General features: G+C 31.3%; 3 protein-coding genes across 3 annotated transcripts in view; 2 read left to right on the top strand and 1 right to left on the bottom strand.

Annotated features, from left to right (window-relative positions):
* LOC143055628 (uncharacterized) overlaps positions 1 to 23,820 on the top strand; it is a 91,786-nt gene that overhangs the window by 1,695 nt on the left and 66,271 nt on the right. The gene's annotated exons all lie outside the window — the stretch shown is intronic.
* On the top strand, positions 906 to 7,217 carry LOC143055627 (uncharacterized). The gene is made up of 2 exons (XM_076228793.1): positions 906 to 943; positions 5,793 to 7,217. Exon 2 carries the CDS (start codon positions 5,794 to 5,796, stop codon positions 6,937 to 6,939), a length of 1,146 nt encoding a protein of 381 aa, XP_076084908.1. The 5' UTR covers positions 906 to 943; position 5,793; the 3' UTR covers positions 6,940 to 7,217.
* LOC143055633 (fibrinogen-like protein A) lies at positions 12,779 to 22,809 on the bottom strand. Its single transcript, XM_076228802.1, has 9 exons — positions 22,694 to 22,809; positions 20,603 to 20,668; positions 19,746 to 19,814; positions 18,933 to 19,004; positions 17,464 to 17,523; positions 17,101 to 17,240; positions 14,508 to 14,604; positions 13,797 to 13,961; positions 12,779 to 12,999 (listed from the first exon to the last, which is right to left on the bottom strand). Exons 1-9 carry the CDS (start codon positions 22,764 to 22,766, stop codon positions 12,785 to 12,787), a joined length of 957 nt encoding a protein of 318 aa, XP_076084917.1. The 5' UTR covers positions 22,767 to 22,809; the 3' UTR covers positions 12,779 to 12,784.

Genomic DNA, 23,820 nt, shown 5'->3' on the forward strand with positions numbered 1-23,820 from the left:
CACTTCTGAAGTATAACCCGCCTTACCTTTTAGCCATGTACATAATGTTTGTAAATAAACTTCAGTCTTGCGAGTTAAATTGATATCTGTAAGTGTATATAAGTACATGTAAGCATATTAGGGTCTGAATTAATTTATGACGTTTTCTGGTGTTTTTTTTTTAATTAATTTATTTGTCTGTATTGTTTATTTCGTTGCCCATTATTTCCTTCTTTTTTTTTTCTTCATATTTTTGCATTCTAATTATTTCTCTTTTTTTTGGCCTTTTTTTCAGCCCATTATTATCTTTATATATATATATATATATATATATATATATATATATATATATATATATATTCGCATCCTAATTATTTCTCTTTTTTTGCCTTTTTTAATTGTTCTTTTTATGTTTGGTCAAATTTTCTCTACTCTTGGTCCATTATTCTCTATTTTATAAACCCCATTTAATCAAGTTATGATATAATAGTAATAAAACACTATTTAACTATCACACGTCACCAATTGGACAACTGTCCATCCAATTTCATTATATATCATATATTGATATATATAAAACGCATTACCGTGACTCGTTTGTTTAGTTGATGTATAGTACATAAAGTACATGTACAGTGAAACCTGATTAAACCGAACCATGAATAAACCGGAAACCTGTCTAATCCAAACTTGTTCTTAAGACCAATCATATCACTTTTCATGCATCGTGAACCTGATGAAACCGAATACCTGCCAAAACCGAACAAAATCTCAAGTCTCGAAAGGGTTCGGTTTGGTCTGGTTTTACTGTATTATATCTTGTCAATACATCTTTATTTCCTGTATAAACTGACTAAGTATAATACGTTGTTATATCATTGATAAAATTGTTAACATCTTTATTGTTAAACATTTATAACAGGGCATTTGAACGAACCTGCCATAACAAATGCTGTTGGAAAAGGTAACAGTCAGTAAAAAAAAATATGAGAATTCCTGTGATCATTTAAGTTTAAGTCCAAATACATCAGCATTTTATTTAACTACAACATTATCAATCATACATTGAAATATAAGGTAAATAGATATAAGAAGATGTGGTATATTTGCCAGTGAGACAACTCTCCACAAGAGACCAAACTGATGCCGCAATTGACAACTATAGGTCACCGTACGGGATTCAACATGGAGCAAAGTCCATACCGCATAGTCAGCTATAAAAGAATGACAAATGTAAAACAATTCAAACAAGAAAACTAAAAAAGTCCACTTTTGTTTTTTTCACTACAAGTTTCCGTTAACGTAAATTCTTAGCTTGTCGGATTCTTAATAAACCTAAATTTGTATCTTATTTGAATTGCCTAACACGTGTTCTTTTTATCAGGATTAACAAGAAAAGGACAGTCGATTTCACAAAAATACTTGCGACTAAGGCAGCAACCATTTGATTTTCTGGGGGGGCTATGGTTTTTTTTCCTGTGCAAACTTTTTTTTTCGCCTGCGGCGAAAAACAATCTATTTTTTTCGCGACAAGTCGAAAACAATTTTTTTCTTTCAATTTTAGCATTACATATAGTGGCAGCTGAGGGTGAAACAAACAATTTTTTTTCTCAGAATCAAAAACAAATTATTTTTTTCTCCAAAAACTGGAAACAAACTTTTTTTTCCAAAAAAAACCATAGCCCCCCCCCAGAAAATCAAATGGTTGCTGCCTAAGATTGATCGTAAGTATACTGAATTGTTCATAACTTGCGAACAATTTTAATCGTAAAAGTTTTTTTTTGTGAAACCGACTCAAGAACTTGACATCATAGATATAGATTCAAGACAATACATGTTTTACTTTTACAAATAATGACTTGGAAGGAGCGTTGTCTCATTGGCACTTATACCACATCTTCTTATATCTAACGACGTAAGATGTTTGTCTTTTGTTCGTTTTTCGTTTTTACATTGGCGTTGTCAATTTTTTTCAACTTGTGAGTGACAGCTCACGTTACCCTGTTAGTCATATAACGTTTGTAAATGTACTTGAATTGAAGCCAATATTTCATTTTGCATGTTATTATAACTTTTAAAGTGCATTATTTTATTGGACCAAAGTGTGTCACTACTAGTTGTACGTTTTCATTAAAAAAAACCTCTTTTTGACTTTTCTGATAACCGTGAAAATGATCTGAAAGTAGTTGAAACCCACCAAACTCATATTTTGCGACTATACATTTTTACGATTTATAAAGCTAAAAAAATTTAAAACCCACTTTAAGTCTTCTTTTTTTTTTTTTTTTTTTTTTTTAAACTAAATACACAATAATCTTCTTTTAATTAAGTGTTTATAAGTGAATAAGATAAATTTTGTTAAATATCATAATTTCAGTGGGACAAGTAACTTACATCTAGACGGTTGTACCGAGTAACAGACGAACTTGGCTTTAGCAAGTAGCTGACAAACTTGACAGAAGCGAGAAGCTGACAAACTCGACAGAAGCTAGTAGGTGACAAACTTGAAAGAAGCGAGAAGCTGACAAACTCGACAGAAGCTAGTAGCTGACAAACTCGATATAAGCGAGTTACTGACAAACTCGACAGAAGTTAGTAGCTGACAAACTCGACAGAAGCGAGTTGCTGACAAACTCGACAGAAGCTATAGCAGCTGTAAAACTCGACTGTAGCCAACAGCTGGAGACTCAACATCAGAGTTCCATATAAAACAGCTGTGGCGTTCCATACAAATGAACAACTGCAACTGATTCTAAGTGATATGCCTTTCATTATTGAAAGAAGCTTCACTCTAACATTTATCAGAACTACCCGAATCACTGTTACATTTTTTGAAACTATCCGAGTCACTCTTACATTTATTGGAACTACCCTAGTCTTTCTAACATTTATTGAAACTACCCGAATCACTCTTACATTTATTAAAACTACCCGCTACCCGAGTCACTCTTACATTTATTGAAACTACCCGAGTTACTCTAACATTTATGAAACTACCTAAGTTACTCTTACATTTATTAAAACTACCCGAGTTACTCTAACATTTATGAAACTACCTGAGTTACTCTAACATTTATTAAAACTACCCGAGTCACTCTAACATTTATTAAAATACCCGAGTCACTCTAACATTTATTGAAACTACCCCATTCACGAAACTACCCGAATCACTCTAACATTTATTGAAACTACCCCAGTCACAAAACTACGCGATTCACTCTTACATTTATTGAAACTACCCAGGTCACGAAACTACCCGAATCACTCTAACATTTAATAAAACTACCCGAGTCACTCTAACATTATTATAACTACCCGAGTCACTTTAACATTTATTGAAACTACCCGAGATTTAATTGATATTAACTTTATATGCTTCATTATTAGTCAGAGAAGCAGCAAATCAAAGTTTACAATCTGGTTTGACGTGGTCGAGATGTGACTTAAAAATCTTCTATCACATATTGAAGCTTGATGAAACTTTTTTCCTAAAATAAATTATTGTGTAGCAACCATATAAACGATTACAATATGGCCTACTTTAAATTCTCTAATGTTTAATAAGTTATATAAAAAATAACGAAATGAATCAGTTTTAATCCGTTAATTGTATAATTTTAATACCTTTTTGACATAACATTTTAAGGATCGCCATCATCATGTGACATTACTTTTTTTTTATTATAAAACAAACGATACTGGAGAAAACTTTTTTAAATATCCTGTTTCTTGTAAAATGTAAGTAGTGAAAATATACGACGTGTTGGTCAGTTCTTCCGATTATTTTATTACGGAACTTTTGATTAAACGAAATGAATAAATAAAAACGTAAATGGATGAAAGTTTATATAAAACAAGAACTATCTTTAAAAACGATACCCGACGCATTTAAATTTGAGTATATGTTTAAAACTATCATTTCGATAACCTTCAGAAGCACAAAGATACCATTTAAATAACGTTTTCTCTGTTTGTGTTCAGTATTCTCATACCTCGTATCTTTCTGTTTACATTCACCAAAACTCAGCAGAAATCTCACATGCGTAGGTGCGTTCTAAAAGTCATGTACGTTCGTACAACAAAGTTTACATTAAAAATTATATAATTGTCCCGAATAAACAGCTGTCACGGATGCAAAGAGCTATTGGAGAAACAACTATTTTAATAAAGATATAAATCTTTGTAAGATATAGTTCAAATATTTATAGTTTTTCACTTGCTTTCCATCACGATATAATTAACGAGACGTTTTTCCAAACACAACCAAATCACCCACCATGATAGCATTTTGTCCAATCACAGAAAGGGTTTTCGAGCATGCGTATTCTGTTGCCATAGTTTTTAAGCGTCCTTAAGTTCAAAGGGCACAAACCGAAACTATTCCGACTACGTCGGAAAAATATAAGCAAACAGGATTTGTTTTGCAACAGTTTAATTTTTGAAACAAAATGGGTTTGGTGATATCTTTAAAGCAATTTGCTAGATTTTCGTTTTAACTTAAAAACGTTAAAACAAACCCAAAAGTATGCTACCGATTTCTCTTCGCATGACGGAGTTTATAGAATAAATTCATCGGATATTCTCGAGACATGACGTTTTCAATTAAGAAACCATGCAACATAAATGGTCATAAAAAACAGCAAAACTCGATATAAAGTCAACTTTTAAATTACCTAAGACAGTTACAACCTGTGTTAAAACAAATATTTATTAGTTCGTAAACTAGAAATATTGAAACAGAATGTAACATTTGAAAAAGACCTGTTCGGAGAATCTGACTTCTTGGTACCAGCTAGGTATCCTTGGTGACCGATAAACCCTTAGGAGCGGTGTCGACACGTAAATTAAAAAAATGATAATGATATCCATTGTACTAGAATGGAATAATGGCACTGTAAATAATGATCACAGTCGATTTAGATTAACCAAGATTCGAATTCACGCCAATGATATAAAACTTCTGAAAGCATAAGAGGAAAGGGTCAACACATTTCCGGTCATTTTTTCCTGCTAAATTTCAGTGGAAACCGAGCGAAGCATAAGAAAGCAACACCCATTTTTCTGGTCATTGGCTATATTTAATGTGAAGACTTTTTAATTTTTTTTTCGAATTGATTATAAATAGATTTATAATAAAACGAATGAGAATACGAATACGAAAGTTTTATTTTAATTCGGTTCACATATATAACGATAAAATCATATATATAAGCTCTTGAGAACTGATGCATAGATACAGCTCATGCATATTGAAATACACGCAAAGCACTACTAAACTACATATCTAAACATGCCAAAACTGATGCCTTTTTTTAAAAAGAGGGTTACTCATTAACATTTACTAATCTACATTGAGGCTCTCACAAAAGAACCCCGAACGTAACTAGTATATTACAGATAAAGAGATACATACATTAAAAGAAATACTTCATAAAGACCAACTTAGCCTCGAAACCATCTTCGCTATAGCTAAGGGTTACGATCTAGTAACATCATCTCTTATGACTGGATCGTAACTCTTGGCTAGCGAAGATGCCTTGAAACCATTTGAAGCTTTAAGTTCGAGAAGGTTCACGTAAAGATCTTTTGAAAATCAGAAAAATATTTAATTGAAATTGTGTTCACATACAATTTTCATATCTATGGAAATACTTATCTCACAAACATTAACAAAGTAAGAACGGTATGATTGTGATGTGTATCGTGACAAAAATATCGAAGTGTAAACAACGAAAATAAATTAAAGTCTAAACGGAGTTAAATTTCATTTATTTTAAATTGTTGTAATAATATTTTTTATTTGTAATTTTCAGCATGGAATCAAACTCAACGAACGATACTCAAATCACTTTGGATGATATAGATTATGAGCAATTTCTGAAGAAAGATATCCCTGCCACTGTCTTTCTTATTATTCTCTCAATCATTGGAAGTGTAGGCAATATCCATACGATCTTAGTTTATCTCTTTTCGCCAATAATGGCGAAATTGGCGGTTCGATTTTTCATCCTATGGCTCGCCTCTATTGATCTTACAGCATGTTTGTTTTGTATGCCTTTTGAGATTTTTGACATCCGGTACAGCTATACCTTTTCGTCAGTCGGTGCTTGTAAATTCTTCCGATTCCTGAATCATGTCGTCACTTTGGCTTCCGGTGGACTTCTAACCGCCATTGCCATTGAAAGATTCAGAATTAACACTAAACAGTTGCATCGGAACACGAGGAAACCCGAGACTTGGATAAATATTATATCAGGTATAATAATTGGGGTTGCTGTTGTATTATCAATTCCAGCGTTTGTATTTTATGGTTTGAATGAAAAGGAAACGGACATTCTTGGTTTGACGGGAAGAGACTGCACTATTTTATCGGAGTATCAAAATTTACGCACTGCTGTTTCATACTCCGGCGTCGTGATTCTTCTGAGTACTATTTGTGTCATTATATGTGTGGTTATATATGGAAAAATATTGTACGTAATATGTACTCAAATGAAGAAAGAGAAAAAACGAAAAGACAAACGAAATCACTACCACATAAATGAGTCCACGTCCGACGTTAAATCATTTAATACGCAAGCGATCTCAACAATTAATAATAGTGAGGTGGAACTTAGAAATGTACAAACAGAGGTGACTGGAAAGTCGAAAGATAAGTCTTCAAAAACAGCCAGCAAATACGAGAAAGGGAGACGACTTACTATAAGCCTTATAGTGGCAACTGCAGTTTCGTACGCAGGTTATTTAATATATGTGTTCACAATTTTGGTAAAAATTACGAATCCTAGATTGTACGAAAACAGTATTCGACCAGCAACTGCGATCCTTCTACGTGCGTATTTCATCAACAATGCATCTAATCCTATTGTCTTTTGTCTCATTGACAAGACTTTCCGAAAGGAATGCTTGAAATTGTACAAGAAAACAATATGTGCTAAGAAATTGTTCCAAATGTATTAATGATACATGTAACAATATGAGCAACAACATAATGTATACAATATTTTGACCGTTTATAATAGCCATGCCGCATTGTAGGTTAATGCTTGGATAAAAATGAAAACTGCGGCCATATTTCGCCTATTTTTCCATGATTCTTAAATCTTGGAAAGGCCAGTGCTTACCACTCAGATTCGACTTTGTACCACAAACTACAAAATGAATAGCATATATATGAGTCATGTTAGATGATATTCGTATTAAAAATCACACTAAAAAAATATCTAAGTGAAGCAATGTATAGTCTGTACAATTGTCTTCTAATGTTAACTATGCCAAACAAAAAATGTGTTTCACTTCTCCAAATACGATACTAAATTGATCAGTATGAATTATATCCTGATGTAGTTTGTCATGGTCATGTTTAATTGTTATGTTTGGAATATCTGAGAAATTGTTTTGGAGAGAAAAAGATTCATAATATCCTTCCCGTCATCTGATTCGGATTTATGTCAATACTTTTATAAACGCTCACCAGCAAACTTTGGGTGCCTCCGCTTCTCTCTATATTTGTAAATATAACGAAATTTGATAAAACTGTCGTACAAGTGAAAGGTTTAGCGCTATAAAACAAGGTTCAATCCAACATTTTCTATATTAGAAAATGCCTGTACCAAGTCAGGAATATGACAGTTGTTGTCTATTCGTTTGATGAGTTTTGTCATTTGATTATGTCATGTGATTAGGGACTTTCTGATTGAATTTTCCTCGGAGTAGTATTTTTGTGATTTCTCTCTTTTCTGGGCTTGAAATGGTTTAATCTACCGTTTCCGTTCTTCAACATTAGGTTGCCTCAACCAAATGTAATAAAACTTACAAAATACATAATGCACAAAACGATCTTTACTTCTTGAATGCTGCATCTGTATGTTGTAGTATACTTATTTACAAGTGGGTGTATCTGTGGCCTATGGTGGAATGGTAGAAAGTATATGGTGCTATTGTGTATGGTGTAATGGTTTAATAATTATAGTTTAACATGTATGACAGCAGCATCTTCATAACATCGCTGCGTGCTTGAAATTGTACAAGAAAACGATATGTGCTAAGAAATTGTCCCAAAATGTATTAATGGTACATGTAACAATATGAACAACAACATAATGTATACAACATTTTGACAGTTTATAATAGCCATGCCTCAATGAAGTTTAATGCTTAGATGAAAAGGAAAACTGCACGCCATATTTCGCCTATTTTTATATGATTTTTCAATCTTTGAAAGGCGAGTGCTTATCACTCAAATTCGATTTTGTACCATAAACTACATAATAAATAGCGCATGAGTCATGTTAGATGATATGCGTATTAAAAACCAAATATTAAAAAAATATCCTAGTGAAGCAATGTATATATAGTATGTACAGTTGTCTTCTAATGGTAACTATGCCAAACAAAAAATGTGTTTCGCTTCTCCAAATACGATACTAAATTGATCAGCATGAATTATATCCTGAAGCTACCATACACGATGTAGTTTGTCATGGTCATGTTTAATTGTTATGTTTGGAATATCTGGGAAATCGTTTTGAAAAGAAAAAGATTCATAATATCCTTCCCGTCATCTGACTAGGATTTATGTCGATACTTCCGTTTCTCGTTCTATAACGGCGACAATACTAACATTTTCTAAATTTACCACTTTTTTTATTATAAAGACCTGGATAAAACAGTTATGTGTGGGGATAGTACTTTATTATTCTGTTATAAAAAATTGACACCCAATAGTATCATGACCAAATTCCAACGGAGCTTGTTTATTTTATCCATGCCCACCGTCATTTTACACCAAATTTATGAAATTTTGGAAGTTTTATCGAATAATTCTTTAGAAAAAATTCCAATAGGTTTCAAAATTTATATTGTGAATATACACACTGCAGTTATTCAAAGATAGTAAAAAATACAGTATACCCTTACATACAATCACAGCGCTCCTAATGTGAGTACCTCTACCAACCTAAAGCTGGGAAAATGTAAAGTAGTACCGTTTTCCCATAACGCCAATAGGAAAACTTTGGATGACTCCGATCTCTCCTTGTATACGGAATTGGCTGAAATGTGACGAATGCCGATAACTAACGCAATTGATTTGAAGTCAAGTACATTTCTTTAGAACACTGCGAATAAAAGAAAAATACTTTTACAGTTTAGTGTACTACGTTGAGGACAAATTATATCAAAATTATACAAAACTTCCTGAGCTAACTCTAAATATTGTTACAAATATATGATGCGGAGGACTTTAATTCAATGTAACAGCTTCTGATGTTCTCATTTTTACATTTTCTAACATGACCAAGTTACTGTTTTTCCTTTAAATTCAAGCCACAATTTTTCCAATGTGATTGCACTCCTATTTGCTATTTTATGCATTTTAAATGCAGAAATAAATTAGGAAGGTGTATGTACAAAATGATTTGTAAATAATACACTGTCCATACAAGGGACTTTATTAGTCACTCAGCAACACAAATCTAAGGGCAAACATTGTTGTTATCAAGGCAATCGTTTATTGGACGATAGATATCACTTAAAGCCGACACATTATCAAAACAACGCACCAAAACGTATCTAAATTAAACAAAAATAGATGAAAAAAAAACCAACTTGTGAGAACATGGTCACTGAACAAAAGTTATGACCAAAAAAACACACACACAAAAACCCCAACCAAACAACGATGTAACATAAATAATTCCTTTGACAAACAGAACAGAGTCAATAATTTAACGTGAAAAAAAAAACAGTGTAAATTTAGAAAAATAAACAATATTTCCCAATTTACTTGTCCTCGATTTTTCTTGTTATAATCTTCGTATTCTTTCAACCGAAAGGATAGCTTACAATAGTCAACGAGAAATGTATGAGGGTCTGGATTGGGTTTACAGAATAGAGAATAATGTACAAAAAGGACCGAAAAAGGTACACACAAAATTTATTAAAGAATAGCTAAAAGTATGCACTCAAAAAAGATGAGGGAATAATAGGGTGCTAAAATACAAAATGAATAATAATGAGCCATAAAGAAAAAAGAAAAAAGAAAATATGTAAAATTATCGAAGAATGAAAAATTAATCGACCCCATCCAGACCTTTTAGCTTATTGATTTGCGAAGAAAAACATTATATCATAACTCGTTTTGTTATATCTCAACCCCGCCCCCTACACCTCTAGCAAAAGAAGAACAAGCACACGCACAGCAATACGCACAATTAAACTCCGTTCAAAGAAGTCCGATTCCGATGAAATAGTAACAAAAAAAATAAATAAGCAAAATAACAATGATACATTTATTAAATGACTACTAGCAGTTACTGCCATGCCAGCTCCAGACCTCAATTAAACTGGATGGAAGCTTATGTCTTTATCATATGAAATCAAGCACAATCGCTCCCGTTAGTATTACAATTATAATATTACTTACAAAATACGAAAATACCCAGATGCAGACAGAAAATATGATAAATGCATGCATGCCAATAAATTCTGATAGGACAAAAGAATTTGGTCCCAGTGATACTTCTGCTTATCAATCTACATTGAAAAATGCCTGTACCAAGTCAGGAATATGACAGTTGTTATCCATTCGTTTGATGTGTTTGAGATTTTGATTTTGGCATTTGATATATCATTGTGTGTCTTTCTATATTGTGATGTTACACTATTGTTTCAATTAAGGGTGAAGGCTTGGTATCATTAAAACGTTTCAACCCGTTGCACTTGGTTGTACCTGTACTAATAGTTATCAAGGTACCAGGATTATAATTTAAGTCAGGAATCTGATGTTCAGTATATATCGTTTGTTGATGTGGTTCATTAGGGTTTTTCGAATTTGTATATAGATTAGACCGTTAGGTTTCCAGTTTGATTGGTTTTACACAAGTACTTTTTTGGCGCTCTTTATAGCTTACTGTTCGGTGTGAGCCAGAGCTCCGTGTTAAAGAATGTACCTTGACCTATAATGGTTTACTTTTATAAATTGTGACTTTGGATGGAGAGCTGTCCTCATTAGCACTCATACCACATCTTCCTATATCTACTTAGGGGTAATTATTGAATCTGAAGAATTTGGGTATCGCATTTGAACCGCGAGTGTAGAAATTCAACTGGATATTTGTCGAGAAATCAAATTGAAGCTATTAAAGACACATCTATATTCGCAGCAACAGTGCCTGAGCTTGAAATTGTCAAATCTGCTGTTTCCGTTCTTTAACTTTAGGTTGCCACCAACCAAATGTAATAAAACTCATAAACAATGCATAAAACGATCTTAACTTCTTGAAGGCTGCAGCTGTTTATGGAAGTTGACTTATTTACAATTTGGTACATCTGTGGCCTATGGTGCAATGATAGAAAGTGTATGGTGCTATGGTGTATGATGTAATGTGTATGGCAGCAGCATTTTTTTTACTCATTTCATATACATGTACATATATAATTGTGCCCTTTTTTCAGAATTTAAAAAATAACATGTTAAAAAAAGCCTGTACCATGTTAGGAATACGATAGTTGTTATGCATTTGCTTGATGTGTTTGAGCTTTTTATTTTGGCATTTGATAAGGGTATTTCCGTTTTGAATTTTCCTCTGAGGTCGGTATTTTTGTTATTTTACTTTTCTCTCCAACTTATGTTCTTCTATTTCTTCATTACAATATGTTTTGATATTAATTAGAAAGGTGTGATATGGTTTCAATAAGAAAACTTTATACCAGAGTCGAATAAGGTCACCATACAACCTACGCTATCAAAAGGCCATAAGGGCAAAGCGAAATGTAAACCAATTTACATCTGAAAATCAATGGCCTGAATTGTATATACAAATGTAAAAAAAAACACACTATCACTGAATTGCGACTACTGACTTCGAACATGAACTTACCGAACGTGGGGACTACAACATGAGTTCAAGCGCTCTGCCTTTTTAATAACATGCAACATTGGTGTAACAACACAACCAAGAACCCCGTTAATACCAGTGATAATTGATCATCAAACTCTTGATTGACCACATCGACACAGAAAACACAAACTAAAATAAGGGACAAAGTATTGATGTAAGGGTGGACCAGTTACTGAACACCAAAGAAAGAATATAAAGACTAACACAGATATCAAATATCTCAGATAAGAATATCAATCAGTACAAACTTATTGGTTAAATTCATTGTATTGTCCATTGTTTGATAACCTTTATATGTAACACGGTCGTTTATGTCTTTGACAAATTAACTTAATATAGTTGTAAAGTGTGTAAGGTTTTGTTTATAAAAGTGAAGTTTTTGTTTATAAAATGACCTGAGTGTAACATAACTATGTCCCTGCTAGATGAGATAAAACTATTTGTACACCATCACTTGACAACATGAATTGAAATAAGCAAAATAATATCAAAATCTTCCAATCCGCTAATAAATCTGACACGATTTCATATTTATAGTCACATTCTGTTGCATTTTAAAATTTACCCTTTTTCAGAGATCCTGGCTGAACTTGAGTAAAAGTAATGGTTAATTTATCTACGGTATTTGAAAAATAAAACGTGAAATAAAAAAAAAGAATCAAATCGGAGAGTCACGTATCAAATGATACAACCAAGAGCCAAAACACATCAAACGAATGGAAACTAACTGTTTTCTTGTTAGTAATAAAATATATAAAAATTCAATCATTTGTTTCGAAATCCCCTCCTTTGTGATTTAAACTAACATATCATGAAACGCTTGCATCGCAAAATCTATATCTGTCTTAAGATAATAACATGGCGAAATAATTCATACAAGGAATATATATTTTTTATTATATCTAGACCTTTCGTATCATCATGACCGACGTCTTCACGTAATACCCACTTATATGATGCCATTTCCAATAATTTCTAGATGGGCTGTTTAGAGCACTGTGAGAACAGTTATTAAACCACCATGGTCCTTCTTTTTTGGCGCAGCTGGAACTGTGTAAATCATTATCCCTGTCAACAGTAGAGAATTTCATTCCGTTGTGGTAGCTCAACGAATCTCCTTAAATTGAAATATATATTGCGTCGTTTATATTCCAATAATTTAATTTTGGATGTAACGCGTCTTCTGATTGACTGACGTTATTTTGTTATGAGCCCATAGACATAATTTAGTCATGTGACCGTGACGTCATCAACGTTTTTCATGGATTTATACGGTTTAAAATGGAATTTAGAATTAAATTATAAATGACTGCTACGCGCGTTATTCAGTGTGCACCAAATTTTTTATGTTATTTCTTCATAGACAGAAAAAATATTACAGTCATTCCTTAAAGAATAAAACATAAAAAAATTACTTGAACGTTGACGATATCATTTGCATACTAAATACGTGCACATTTTTTCGTATGTAATATATGTTACCGTAAGTGTAATTGTATCTTCAAGTTCATCGGAGTATGTGTTGTTTTTTCACTTATTCAAGAAACTGCTTTTGTTGAGTCAGTCAGAAATCACAATTCATTTTATTGCAATGTTGCTTTACATAGTTTGTATGCTTAGGATTGAATTTCACTGACTATCGTGCATGTTGACAATATAAGTCTCTGTCATAATGCACGAGGACAGAACATTTAAAAATCCCAAACACAATACAAGTGATGAAGAAATGATAATATAAAAAAAAACTGAAATTAAAGCGAAACTCGACAAGAAATTATAAATATATATGATCATAATAATTCCATTATAAGAAACATATTTATCAAATAACAATATTGTAAGGAGATAATTATTATATTCTGTTTATATTCAACTTGAGTTATAATGCTGCATTGTTAACAACAACTGTCTTACCTGCATCGCCGCTATAACCACCAATCGACAGCTTGTACTGAGATGTTGCATCTCCAACAACAAATGTCTTATATTTAGCATACTTCGTTTTGTTGTTCTTATCAGTGAGATCTATTCTTAGCTCGTATGTACCACTGGACGTCAAACGATGAATATGCCTGTTGCCTAAATAAAGACGTATAACTTATATGCAATGTGTTTTCATATTACGATTAAAACATAGTTTTGAGTAAATGACAAGCGCTAATGTTAGATTGATTGATGAACTTTATAGATAGTTTATAATAATTTGATAATGATAGTCTTAATGGCAACATTTCAAATAAAAATTGAATCAGAACATGTCACCTGTTTGGGGTTACAAGATTGCTACATGAATGCATATTTATTTTTCACACTAATGAAAGTTAGGGAAGATCATTTGCTATTTTAAAAAAAAACATTTTTATACCAGAAATATATCCAATTATTTAAATCGCTTATTATAAATTAAAAAAGTTGGTCGGGAGAATTGACTTAGCAGACGCTGTAATCATATAAATAAAGGCAACAGTTTTATACCGTTGTTCGAAATTCATAAATCGATTGAGAAAAAAAAAACAAACAAATCCGGGTTACAAATTAAAACTGAGGGAAATGCATCAAATATAAGAAGAGAACTACTATCATATGTTATAATACTTATTTGTTATATGTTTTAAGTATACATACCAAGCCAATATTCTCCATTGACGTTACCGAACCCGTTTTCGCATTCTGTCCAAGTTCTCTGGAAGTTAACAGAATCGTAATACCTTTTCTGGATAATCTTCAATGAATTAATAAGATAATGACATTGAAACTAGAATATCAAGCAAAAGCAATATATCCAACCATGTGATGAAACTCATTCCTATCGATATTTTGCCAACAACTGCAATTTACAAAATATCACAGATCGGAAAATCAGATTTAAAAAAAATCTGTATGTCGTTTAGAATATCTTATTGTATGCTGTCTTTTTAAAGTTTTGATACTAGTATACACCTCATCAGTAAACTGAGAGCTATTATGTATTGGCCACTAACATGACTAATGATAATAACTTTATAGCTTTTTATAGCTGACTATGCGGTATGGGGTTTGCTCATGATTGAAGGCCGTATGGCTACTTATAGTTGTTAATTTCTGTGTCATTTTGATCTGTTGTGGAGAGTTGTCTCATTGGCAATCATACCACATCTTCTTTTTTATATATATATATATATATATATATATATATCATTACAATAAATGAGTGTCGCATTCGAAAGATCTTGTTGAGTTATCTTTTTGAAGGATTTAATACTTGTATAAATTTTTTTCAGTAAACTGAGACGAGTGCTAACGCGCCTAATGTGTGTCTTATATAGCAGTATAAAGACGTAACCATACGCATCAAAGTTTTATGTATGTAGATAAGAGTTTTTCATATTCTTAATGGGATTTGTTACATATAGATATAATTTGCAACCGTTAATGAAACTTTGACATATTTGGTATGTTAAGAGAACACTTTGTCAATTTTTGTTTTGAACTTGTCTGTTATCAATATTCTCAATAAAACAATTATTAAAGTTAATTTATGTTTTCAGATTTACTTTGTATATGTTACAGTGAATTTGTATAATCAGGGATTATGTAGAATCACTGATTTTTCAGGGAATATGTAGAATCACTAATATCATTAGTGATTATATATAATCCCTTAAAATGAACAGTGATTTTACATAATCACTGAACATTGTAATAATTATTCTACAAATTCCCTAATATGATTTCAGGGATTATCAATAATTTAAGGATCCTTTGTTTGATAATTGTTTTTATTATAGACAAGTTATAATTTTTTTCTTTCATATTCCTTGCCAGATGAAATAAGTTTGCTTTTAAACACAGAGGATGATTTAAAAGAAATAACCAACACAGGGTTTCGAGATACAGTTGAAGACTTCAAAATTAATGATATTAACATTCCCTTTATAGGGATAACGTTACATGTATTTTTTCTTTCTTAAAAGCCAGCATCATATGGATATTCATGTTATATTTGTAAATCTACAGAGCATGTTATTTGTGGTACGTGTAAAACAAATGTTGAAGAAGATTATGAGAAGATTATGGAACATCTGTTTTGTAGGTTTTTGTTGGTTTTTGTTCAAATGAACATGAACTTCAAACTGACAAATAAAACAAAATTTTAGAGGAAGCTGACATTTGGTGTAATATTCTTATAGCAATTCCATGGAGTAAAATAAAGAAAGGGAAACCCAAAAAACTTAATTGCAATTGTTCTGTGCCTTGCCACAAAACATGGTAACTTGCTGAAACCAGTTGGGGGTTTGCTAATTCCTTTTTTTTGGAATACCCTTCAGATGTTTTTACTGAACACTTTATTTCTCTTAGGCATGTCGTAAAATCTGATTCGATATGTGAAGGAAAAGGTTTTTTCAAAATGTGGATATTGTTGTAAAAACAGATGTGAAGCATATTATTTTAATATATTGTGATTAACATTTTAAGATATTGTGCTTAAAATTAAAAAAAATTGGGGTTATCATTTTGATATATTGTGCTTAACATTTTACAAATAATGTTTATAATGATGTTTTGTTATGATTTTATAGAAACAATTATTTGACTTTTATTCATTTTCTTTATAAATAAAACTATTTCTTCATTTCAGTTATTAGGTTAATCACTGACGTTTTTTTCTAGTGATTATACATAATCCCTGAAAATTTTAGTGATTATATAGAATCCATAAACTAGCCAGTGATTCTACATAATCCCTGAAAATTTCAGGGATTCTACATAATCACTAATTATACAAATTCACTGTAACATATACATATATATAAATTATTATACACAGTTATTCAATGTTTACTAGTATACTGAATCTTCACTGTAAAACAATGTATATTTCTACTCTTTATGTAGTCTTTTAAAAACGTACAATATCGAAAGACAGTAGCAGGTTATTTTCCTTTGCATTACGCACGGTCAACGCTTTTACAACCCTGTGAAATTACTTAATGAAGCATTCAATACTTATAATTACATTTTTTTCGCTATGATCATGAAAACACGATTCCTATCCTGTTTTCCTTGTATTTGAATATGCACTTTATTGTGGAAACGTGCGTCATCATATATGTTTCAATTCATGCAATTCATTTTAAAATGAAAAATGACGCGAGATTACTGCTAGCCAATCAAAATAACGTATACCTATGAAACATACATCTAATGTAATTATATTATATTTGAAAAAAGAACGTACTGTCCATCCCCCGCCGTCTGTATCCATGTCACAATAAGCCTTTACTCCTTCTGTTTTCTTAGGAAATATTTGGTAGACACCAGAGGTTGCTTTATATTTCTTAATCTCAGCGCAGTCCCTTGCAGACCCTATACATATCCCTGCAATTTATATTCACGACAGTTTTATATATTTGATAGACACAAACATCTCTATTGAACGTAACAATATTTATTTTCATATTTAAATAGTTATCAAAGGTACCAGAATAAGCAATTGAATAATCTAAATTTTCCTTTTCTGTGTTCTCCTACCTTTTTTTTTAACATGCACTGTAATAAAAAATACATATTGACACAATACATATCAATGTGTTTTATTTACCTTTGACTTCACGTTTTAACAGCCTGACTATCCTTGAAATTTCCTTTTCGCCACGAGACTCTATAAAATTAATATGCAAAATGTTAGCAAAATCTGTTGATTCATTATTACTCAATTTAAGCATGCTTGTGTATGCCTTTTGTTGAGAAGTAAATTTACATAAACACATTGCATTGCCTTTTTTTTTTTAACAAATTCCTGATGTAAAGCCTCTACATCAACGAATTGAGTATATCCAGTCCTGTCTACTGAAATGTTTTTTTTTAATATTGTTCCCATTCTTGTTACCACAATTCCGTCCTCTTTTCACAACGACGGGAGACACATTTGGAGTTGAATGCTGTGTTGTTAGTCTTATATTTTCTTACTGTGATATTTCCAGTTTGTTTTATCTCTGAACTTAAATAGCCTTTTGTGTCATTCGAACCTTCGGGAAAGTTGTTTCATTGGCAATGATACCACATCGTCTTCTTTTTATAATTTGGTATCTTTCCCCTCTGTTTTAAACCGTCAACATTTTCTCTAACTTACATTCGCAACTAAATATTAATATGGTGTCTGATGAATAACACTAACACTACCGATTGTTTACACCTGATGCTAGCATATACTTTCATAAGATATGAGCTTGAAATTATATGAACACGTCAAAGAGCTGATAAAGCAAATAGGAGAAAACATAATAAGGGATGGAGTTGGGATAAAGAAGGCAACATTAGTATACCACTGTTTAATAGTCATCATTTTATTAAGCAAAAACCAGAAAAATGAAAGAAATCATGGCTGTAGGATGGAGCTAATCCCAAACTGTTTTTAATAATAAAAATATTTTTGTGAAAGTATCGAATGATTTGCTACAAGACTGCTGATACATTTCGGGTTATGATAAAAATTGTTACTATTTCAGTTAATGGGTAGTCAGTAGTGTTAGTTATAACATTTTTTTTTCATTAGCCACAGCCTAACACTGTTTCTATTTCTAGTGCAAGAGACTTCCTTACGTTTGCTCTGATGTACTATTTCAATTTGTTGATTTACTTTTCCTATGTATAAACTTCTAAGGAAAATATATTTACTTTTCTACCTCTGATCAAGTTTTTATTCCACATTGGCTAGAAGTATAGGGGAAGGGTTGAGATCTCATAAACATGTTTAACCCCGCCGCATTTTTGCGCCTGTCCCAAGTCAGGAGCCTCTGGTCTTTGTTAGTCTTGTATTATTTTAATTTTAGTTTCTTGTGTATAATTTGGAAATTAGTTTTGCGTTCATTATCACTGAACTAGTATATATTTGTGTAGGGGCCAGCTGAAGGACGCCTCCGGGTGCGGGAATTTCTTGTTACATTGAAGACCTGTTGGTGACCTTCTACTGTTGTTTCCTCTATGGTCGGGTTGTTGTCTCTTTGATACATTCCCCATTTCCATTCTCAATTTTATATGTATGTGTAACGCTTACACAATTATACTGACCTTCTAAGATCCATGTTATATCATTTTTCAACTGCTTGTTCATCTTTACTACATCTTTATACACAGCCATATCTGTTAAAAAGACAGTATTCAAATATAACACAAATACAGTAATCCCTTTCAATCTGATACAATTTGTTTTACATACGTGATTTTTAATCTAGGCATTTCCCTACTTGTTATTTATCACGAAAATGGTGAGAATGAGTGATTTTGGTATTTCATAGTTTTTGTATGGTTGTATGTCAAAAAGCAACAATGCAACCATGGCAAAGGGATCAATTGAAAATCAGGAAGCATCAGACAAACAACTATAATGTATGACAGTGCTTGTTATAGTTAATTTGTAACGTAAGCGCACGTCTTGTGAATACAGTTTTAACTCTGGTATGTTTCATGAGTTCGGTATTAACGACTGATTAACACAAAACTGACCACAAATCGGGCCAAACTCATGTGCTCCAGGGGGTCATCAGTACCTAGTCCAATAATTGTTGTGCTGCTCTGGTTTTATTTTTTTTCATTAGCGGTAAACAGTTTTAGCCTGCGATTATGGTGCTACCATCGCTGTCTTTTTTCGGTTGATTTAATGTACATTTGTTTGTCGGTGCCAGTCTATTCAGAAAGACTGCATGTTTTCCTTTAAATGCCATGTGTTAATTTTTGTCATTATTTTGCCTATATTTTGATGGTAGCTCAAATTTTATTTTATTGATCCTTTCTCATTTTCAAAATCTTGGCGTTTTTGACAAGATATTTTAAAAGTAAAAAAAAATAAAATCATATACACATGTAAAATTATCATATACTTACTTTTGAGTATAGATTGTGTATCTTTCTTCAGTTGTGCAACGTCTCTGTCTTTTTCATGCAAACATATTCCTATAAATAAAAGTAGTTATAATGTTTCTGTAAGAAATCAAATTATAGCGTTTATTTTGTTTTAATTAAAATGTTGGAAACTTAATTTAAATATTTTGAATGTTTTTTTATTTAATGCTTTGTATTTGAGTTTAAACAACCTCCGTTAATGGAATGATATTTGTGACAAATTTGTTTAAAGAATAGCTTTTTTATCATATGACACACTTGGTGTAATATATTAATGAAGCAACCTTGAACGCAAGCCTCGGATATCAGATGGAAAAATTTAAAGCTTAAACACATCATACGAATTGAAAACAACTGTCATACTTCCGACTTGGAACTCAAAATTGAAGAAATAGACCCCCACATCTGAACTTATTACATGCATGTCAGGATGGATAAATTAAGCGAAAATAATAACATAAAATAATAAAAAAAACTTCTGTTACGCGTTTTAAGATAGAAGATAAAACATCCGTATAAATGTTCAAAAATAAAGATTAATTTTTAAAAAGAATATTGTTATATTTGTATAGCAAAGGATTTTTTGCATGTGTTATGTTGAAATATTGTTGAAAAGTGATATTCATCTTGAAATATCTCTTTAGTAGCTTCCTCCTCTCTGATAAGCAGTGGATCATTTAAGAAAAAAAAAATCTAAAGCAATTTTGTTCAGCCTTCGATAAAATCCGTGATGCAAAAGTTGTACAATAGTTTCACATTTGAACTAGCATTAGAGGATTTCTTGAAAGATGTACAACTAGCTATGAATATACAAAAGGAACCGAAAACGGTAATTTTACCTTGTAATTCGTGTAAAATGTCACCAACTCTATTCTTCTCTTCTGATTCTCGATATGTTCTCAAACCTGAAATTACAATATTTGATAATGTGTTTTAAATTAGGTTATTTTTGCGTGCCATCCATATGCCGTGTCGGAACATTCTTAATCAATCCAAATCAGATTCGTATTATCAATGTAACTGTTCAATTTAAATTGTTGTCAATATTTATTTTCCTTCATATTTATACCTATTATTGGCCTGTTGCACCTATAAGATATTTTTAATCATTTTAGTTAACTTTTTTAAGCCCTATCTACAAAAGTTAATATCACGTTATTTCAATTACTCATCCAAATGCAAATAAGTATAATGAAGAAAGGGATTATCATTCTCTTACAAACTTAGACTATAGTAAAGTGCTCAAGGATAAAATGATCTCTTGATTGGTTCCATTTAAAAATCAGTTCCAATGTCAGTGCAATGTTTGCAATTAATGCATGACTTTCTTTATTAGCTATTTCATTTATGGATAAGTTTTAGTGATGTAAGGACTTTCTTTTAATTTTGGAAAATATTAAAGATTGTGATTTAGACATTAGATGACACAACAGTACAATGAACTTGCAAGAAAAGTTTCTTGATTGTAAGAATGAAAAACAGGCTATTATTTGAACTTGGAATTATTTTTAATTATGGAATTTGCATTGTTCTTGAAATTTTTAATAAATTCCATGTTTATTCTGTGCTTTAATGTTTTTTGCTGCGCACAGCAATTTCTATTACAAATAAGATAGAACATTTTCAATAGAATGTACTGTGCCGCGCACAACACTATCTATACGAAATACATTTTATAGAAAGTGTTATGAACCACTCAAAACATTTAAATACCAAATAAACATGGAATTCATTAAAAATTTCAAGTTCAAGAAATTATGCAAATTCCATAATTAAAAATAATTCCAAGTTCCAATAATAGCCTGTTGAATGTAAATCATATACATTTTTTAGAGAGGAGTTATTTTTTTGGTTTATGTACAGTTTTAATTAATAAATTCAAAATTTGAATTACAACTAAATTTTATTTTAAAGTCTTTGTTAGAACAATCCTTTGCATAAGATTTAAGGAAACAAGACACCGCCCCTCTTTTATTGGAAACTTTTGGTTGATAATTTAGGGATTCCATGAAGCATAAATGGAGCGGGCCACCCTTATTTTGTAGTCAGCGCATCTCCCCCTTTTATAAAAAATATTGGATCCGCTACTGCAGTTATTACTTTTTTTGTCAGGAAACTATTAGAATCAAATGCTTTTGAACTATATTCAAAGTTTAGCTAATTTCCTTTTTCAAATAATCTGAGATTTTAAAATAGTATATTTAGCTAAAAAGATTAATATATTTTTTTGTCTTGTATTGTTTAAAAAAAAATGTTTTGTATAAGTATTAATTTGAAGTTTTTTTTTAATATTCTCAAATAACGTTAAAACTTCATATTGATTTAATTTAATTGTTTAATTCTTTCAAAATTTAACTTTTAGTCAGAATTCATCACAAATTCTTTAAAGCTGATAAATGTGCTTTGGGGCATTTGTAAATCATTCATATAAACTATACAATTTCAAAAACAATTAACTTTCGATGCCTATGAATAGAAAGATTTCATCACTTCTTTCCAAAAGCCAAATTGGTCATGCTTTTATTTCCTTAAGACAAATATTGAAATAAGCAAATGTCAAAAATACAAGTCTTCGAACTTATGTAGTAAAAGCAGTTACACCAGCTAGATTTTAACATGAAGGAATAGAACAGACAGTTTTAAAAGACTGCAGTTAATTGATGTTGCCTGTTCAAGATAAATCGATACTCATTACTAAAAATGGCGAAACCAAAGTATTTTAAAATGTTATTTGATATCATATTGTTAACTTTTGTTTCATTTAATTTCTCCAATTCGTATTTTTATTCATCGTCTTGTAACCTTCAATGATAACAACTGTAATTATTAAAACACATTTGTGAAATGTAAACTAATGATATAATGACCCAGTGACATTTCTCATATTATATACTTTCTTATCGTATGATAAAAAAATTGAATGATCTTACCTTTTCCGTCTTTTGATTCCAAGGAAAAAATTAAGACGAACAAAAGTGACAACACGATAAAACTCTGTAACATATTGAGACAATGATGTTCCTCAACAAACGAGACTGTGAAATTGTTGTATGGAAATACAGAAAAATATCATTTGATATAAAACGATTTTGTTGCATGTAAACTTTTAAAAAAAACCATATTAACTTTCACTGGTATCCAGATGGTGCACATCTTTTTTCGTTAACTAAACAGAAAAAAAATCGATTATTTGAAAGTTTTGGTTGCAGAAATATTGCATTATAAATAATTTTTCATGATTTTTATAATATCAAAATTAAGGAATAAAAGTACAAATTGTCGGAAGCATTACAGTTTCATTCATAATTTTTGCACAATTGACTTCGTTCATATCTTTTAAGCATATTAGTCAGCACTTCTGTGTTTTCATGAAGTATCGTTATTATAGTTAACTGTTTATAAAAATTCCAAAAAATCAGAAATAGAAAGCTGTTTTGATAAGTAAATACTCATTATTGTTGATTTCGGTTGCTCTGCTTTAAAATTACATTGGAGTTGCATTTGTATCGTTGACAAACATCTGAATACCATATAATGATAAGGGACGACATAAAAAAATCAATGAAGGATAAAAAACTTTATTCAAATTGTTTGGGGGTGGGTGGGGGGGGGGGGGGGGGGTTCAAATTCCTGCAAGTTTTGTATAAATTGACATCGATTTTACATATATCCTTATTGGTCAATCAATTGTTCCCTAATTAAGTTAAGATGGGGGTAGGGGGGTCAGTAAAAAAACTATATAAATTAAGATTTTTTTATCCTTCATTGAACTTTTGATGTCGTCCCTAACAAGGACGAGTTGTACGCATTGCTTGATATATGTAAACGCCATACGATTTGGGTAAAGGGTATAGTGCTGATTTACTGGTTTATAAGTTAAAATCACCACGTTCGTCATTTAGTCTAATTTGAAGTTGTCTATTCATGTCAACATTGGAAAACATATTAAGATATCAATCGGATCTTCTTGGTTTAATAGTTCCCTTTATTTTAAGTTCACTGAAATATTTTGTGTCCAAACATAAAATGTAATGTAAGTTATTTGAGTGACTTTGCA

This window comes from Mytilus galloprovincialis, chromosome 12 (assembly GCF_965363235.1).
Source record: "Mytilus galloprovincialis chromosome 12, xbMytGall1.hap1.1, whole genome shotgun sequence".
Lineage (NCBI taxonomy): Eukaryota > Metazoa > Mollusca > Bivalvia > Mytilida > Mytilidae > Mytilus > Mytilus galloprovincialis.

What these genes read in the sequence shown, in the direction of transcription:
- LOC143055627 (XM_076228793.1), top strand. Translation starts at nt 5,794, where the DNA reads ATGGAATCAAACTCAACGAACGATACTCAAATCACTTTGGATGATATA.
- LOC143055633 (XM_076228802.1), bottom strand. Translation starts at nt 22,766, where the DNA reads ATGTTACAGAGTTTTATCGTGTTGTCACTTTTGTTCGTCTTAATTTTT. An exon ending in CATTTTACACGAATTACAAG is followed by an intron (nt 19,815 to 20,602) that starts GTAAAATTACCG and finishes TTTTATTTATAG; the next exon opens with GAATATGTTTGCATGAAAAA. An exon ending in CAATGGAGAATATTGGCTTG is followed by an intron (nt 13,962 to 14,507) that starts GTATGTATACTT and finishes GTCTTTATTTAG; the next exon opens with GCAACAGGCATATTCATCGT.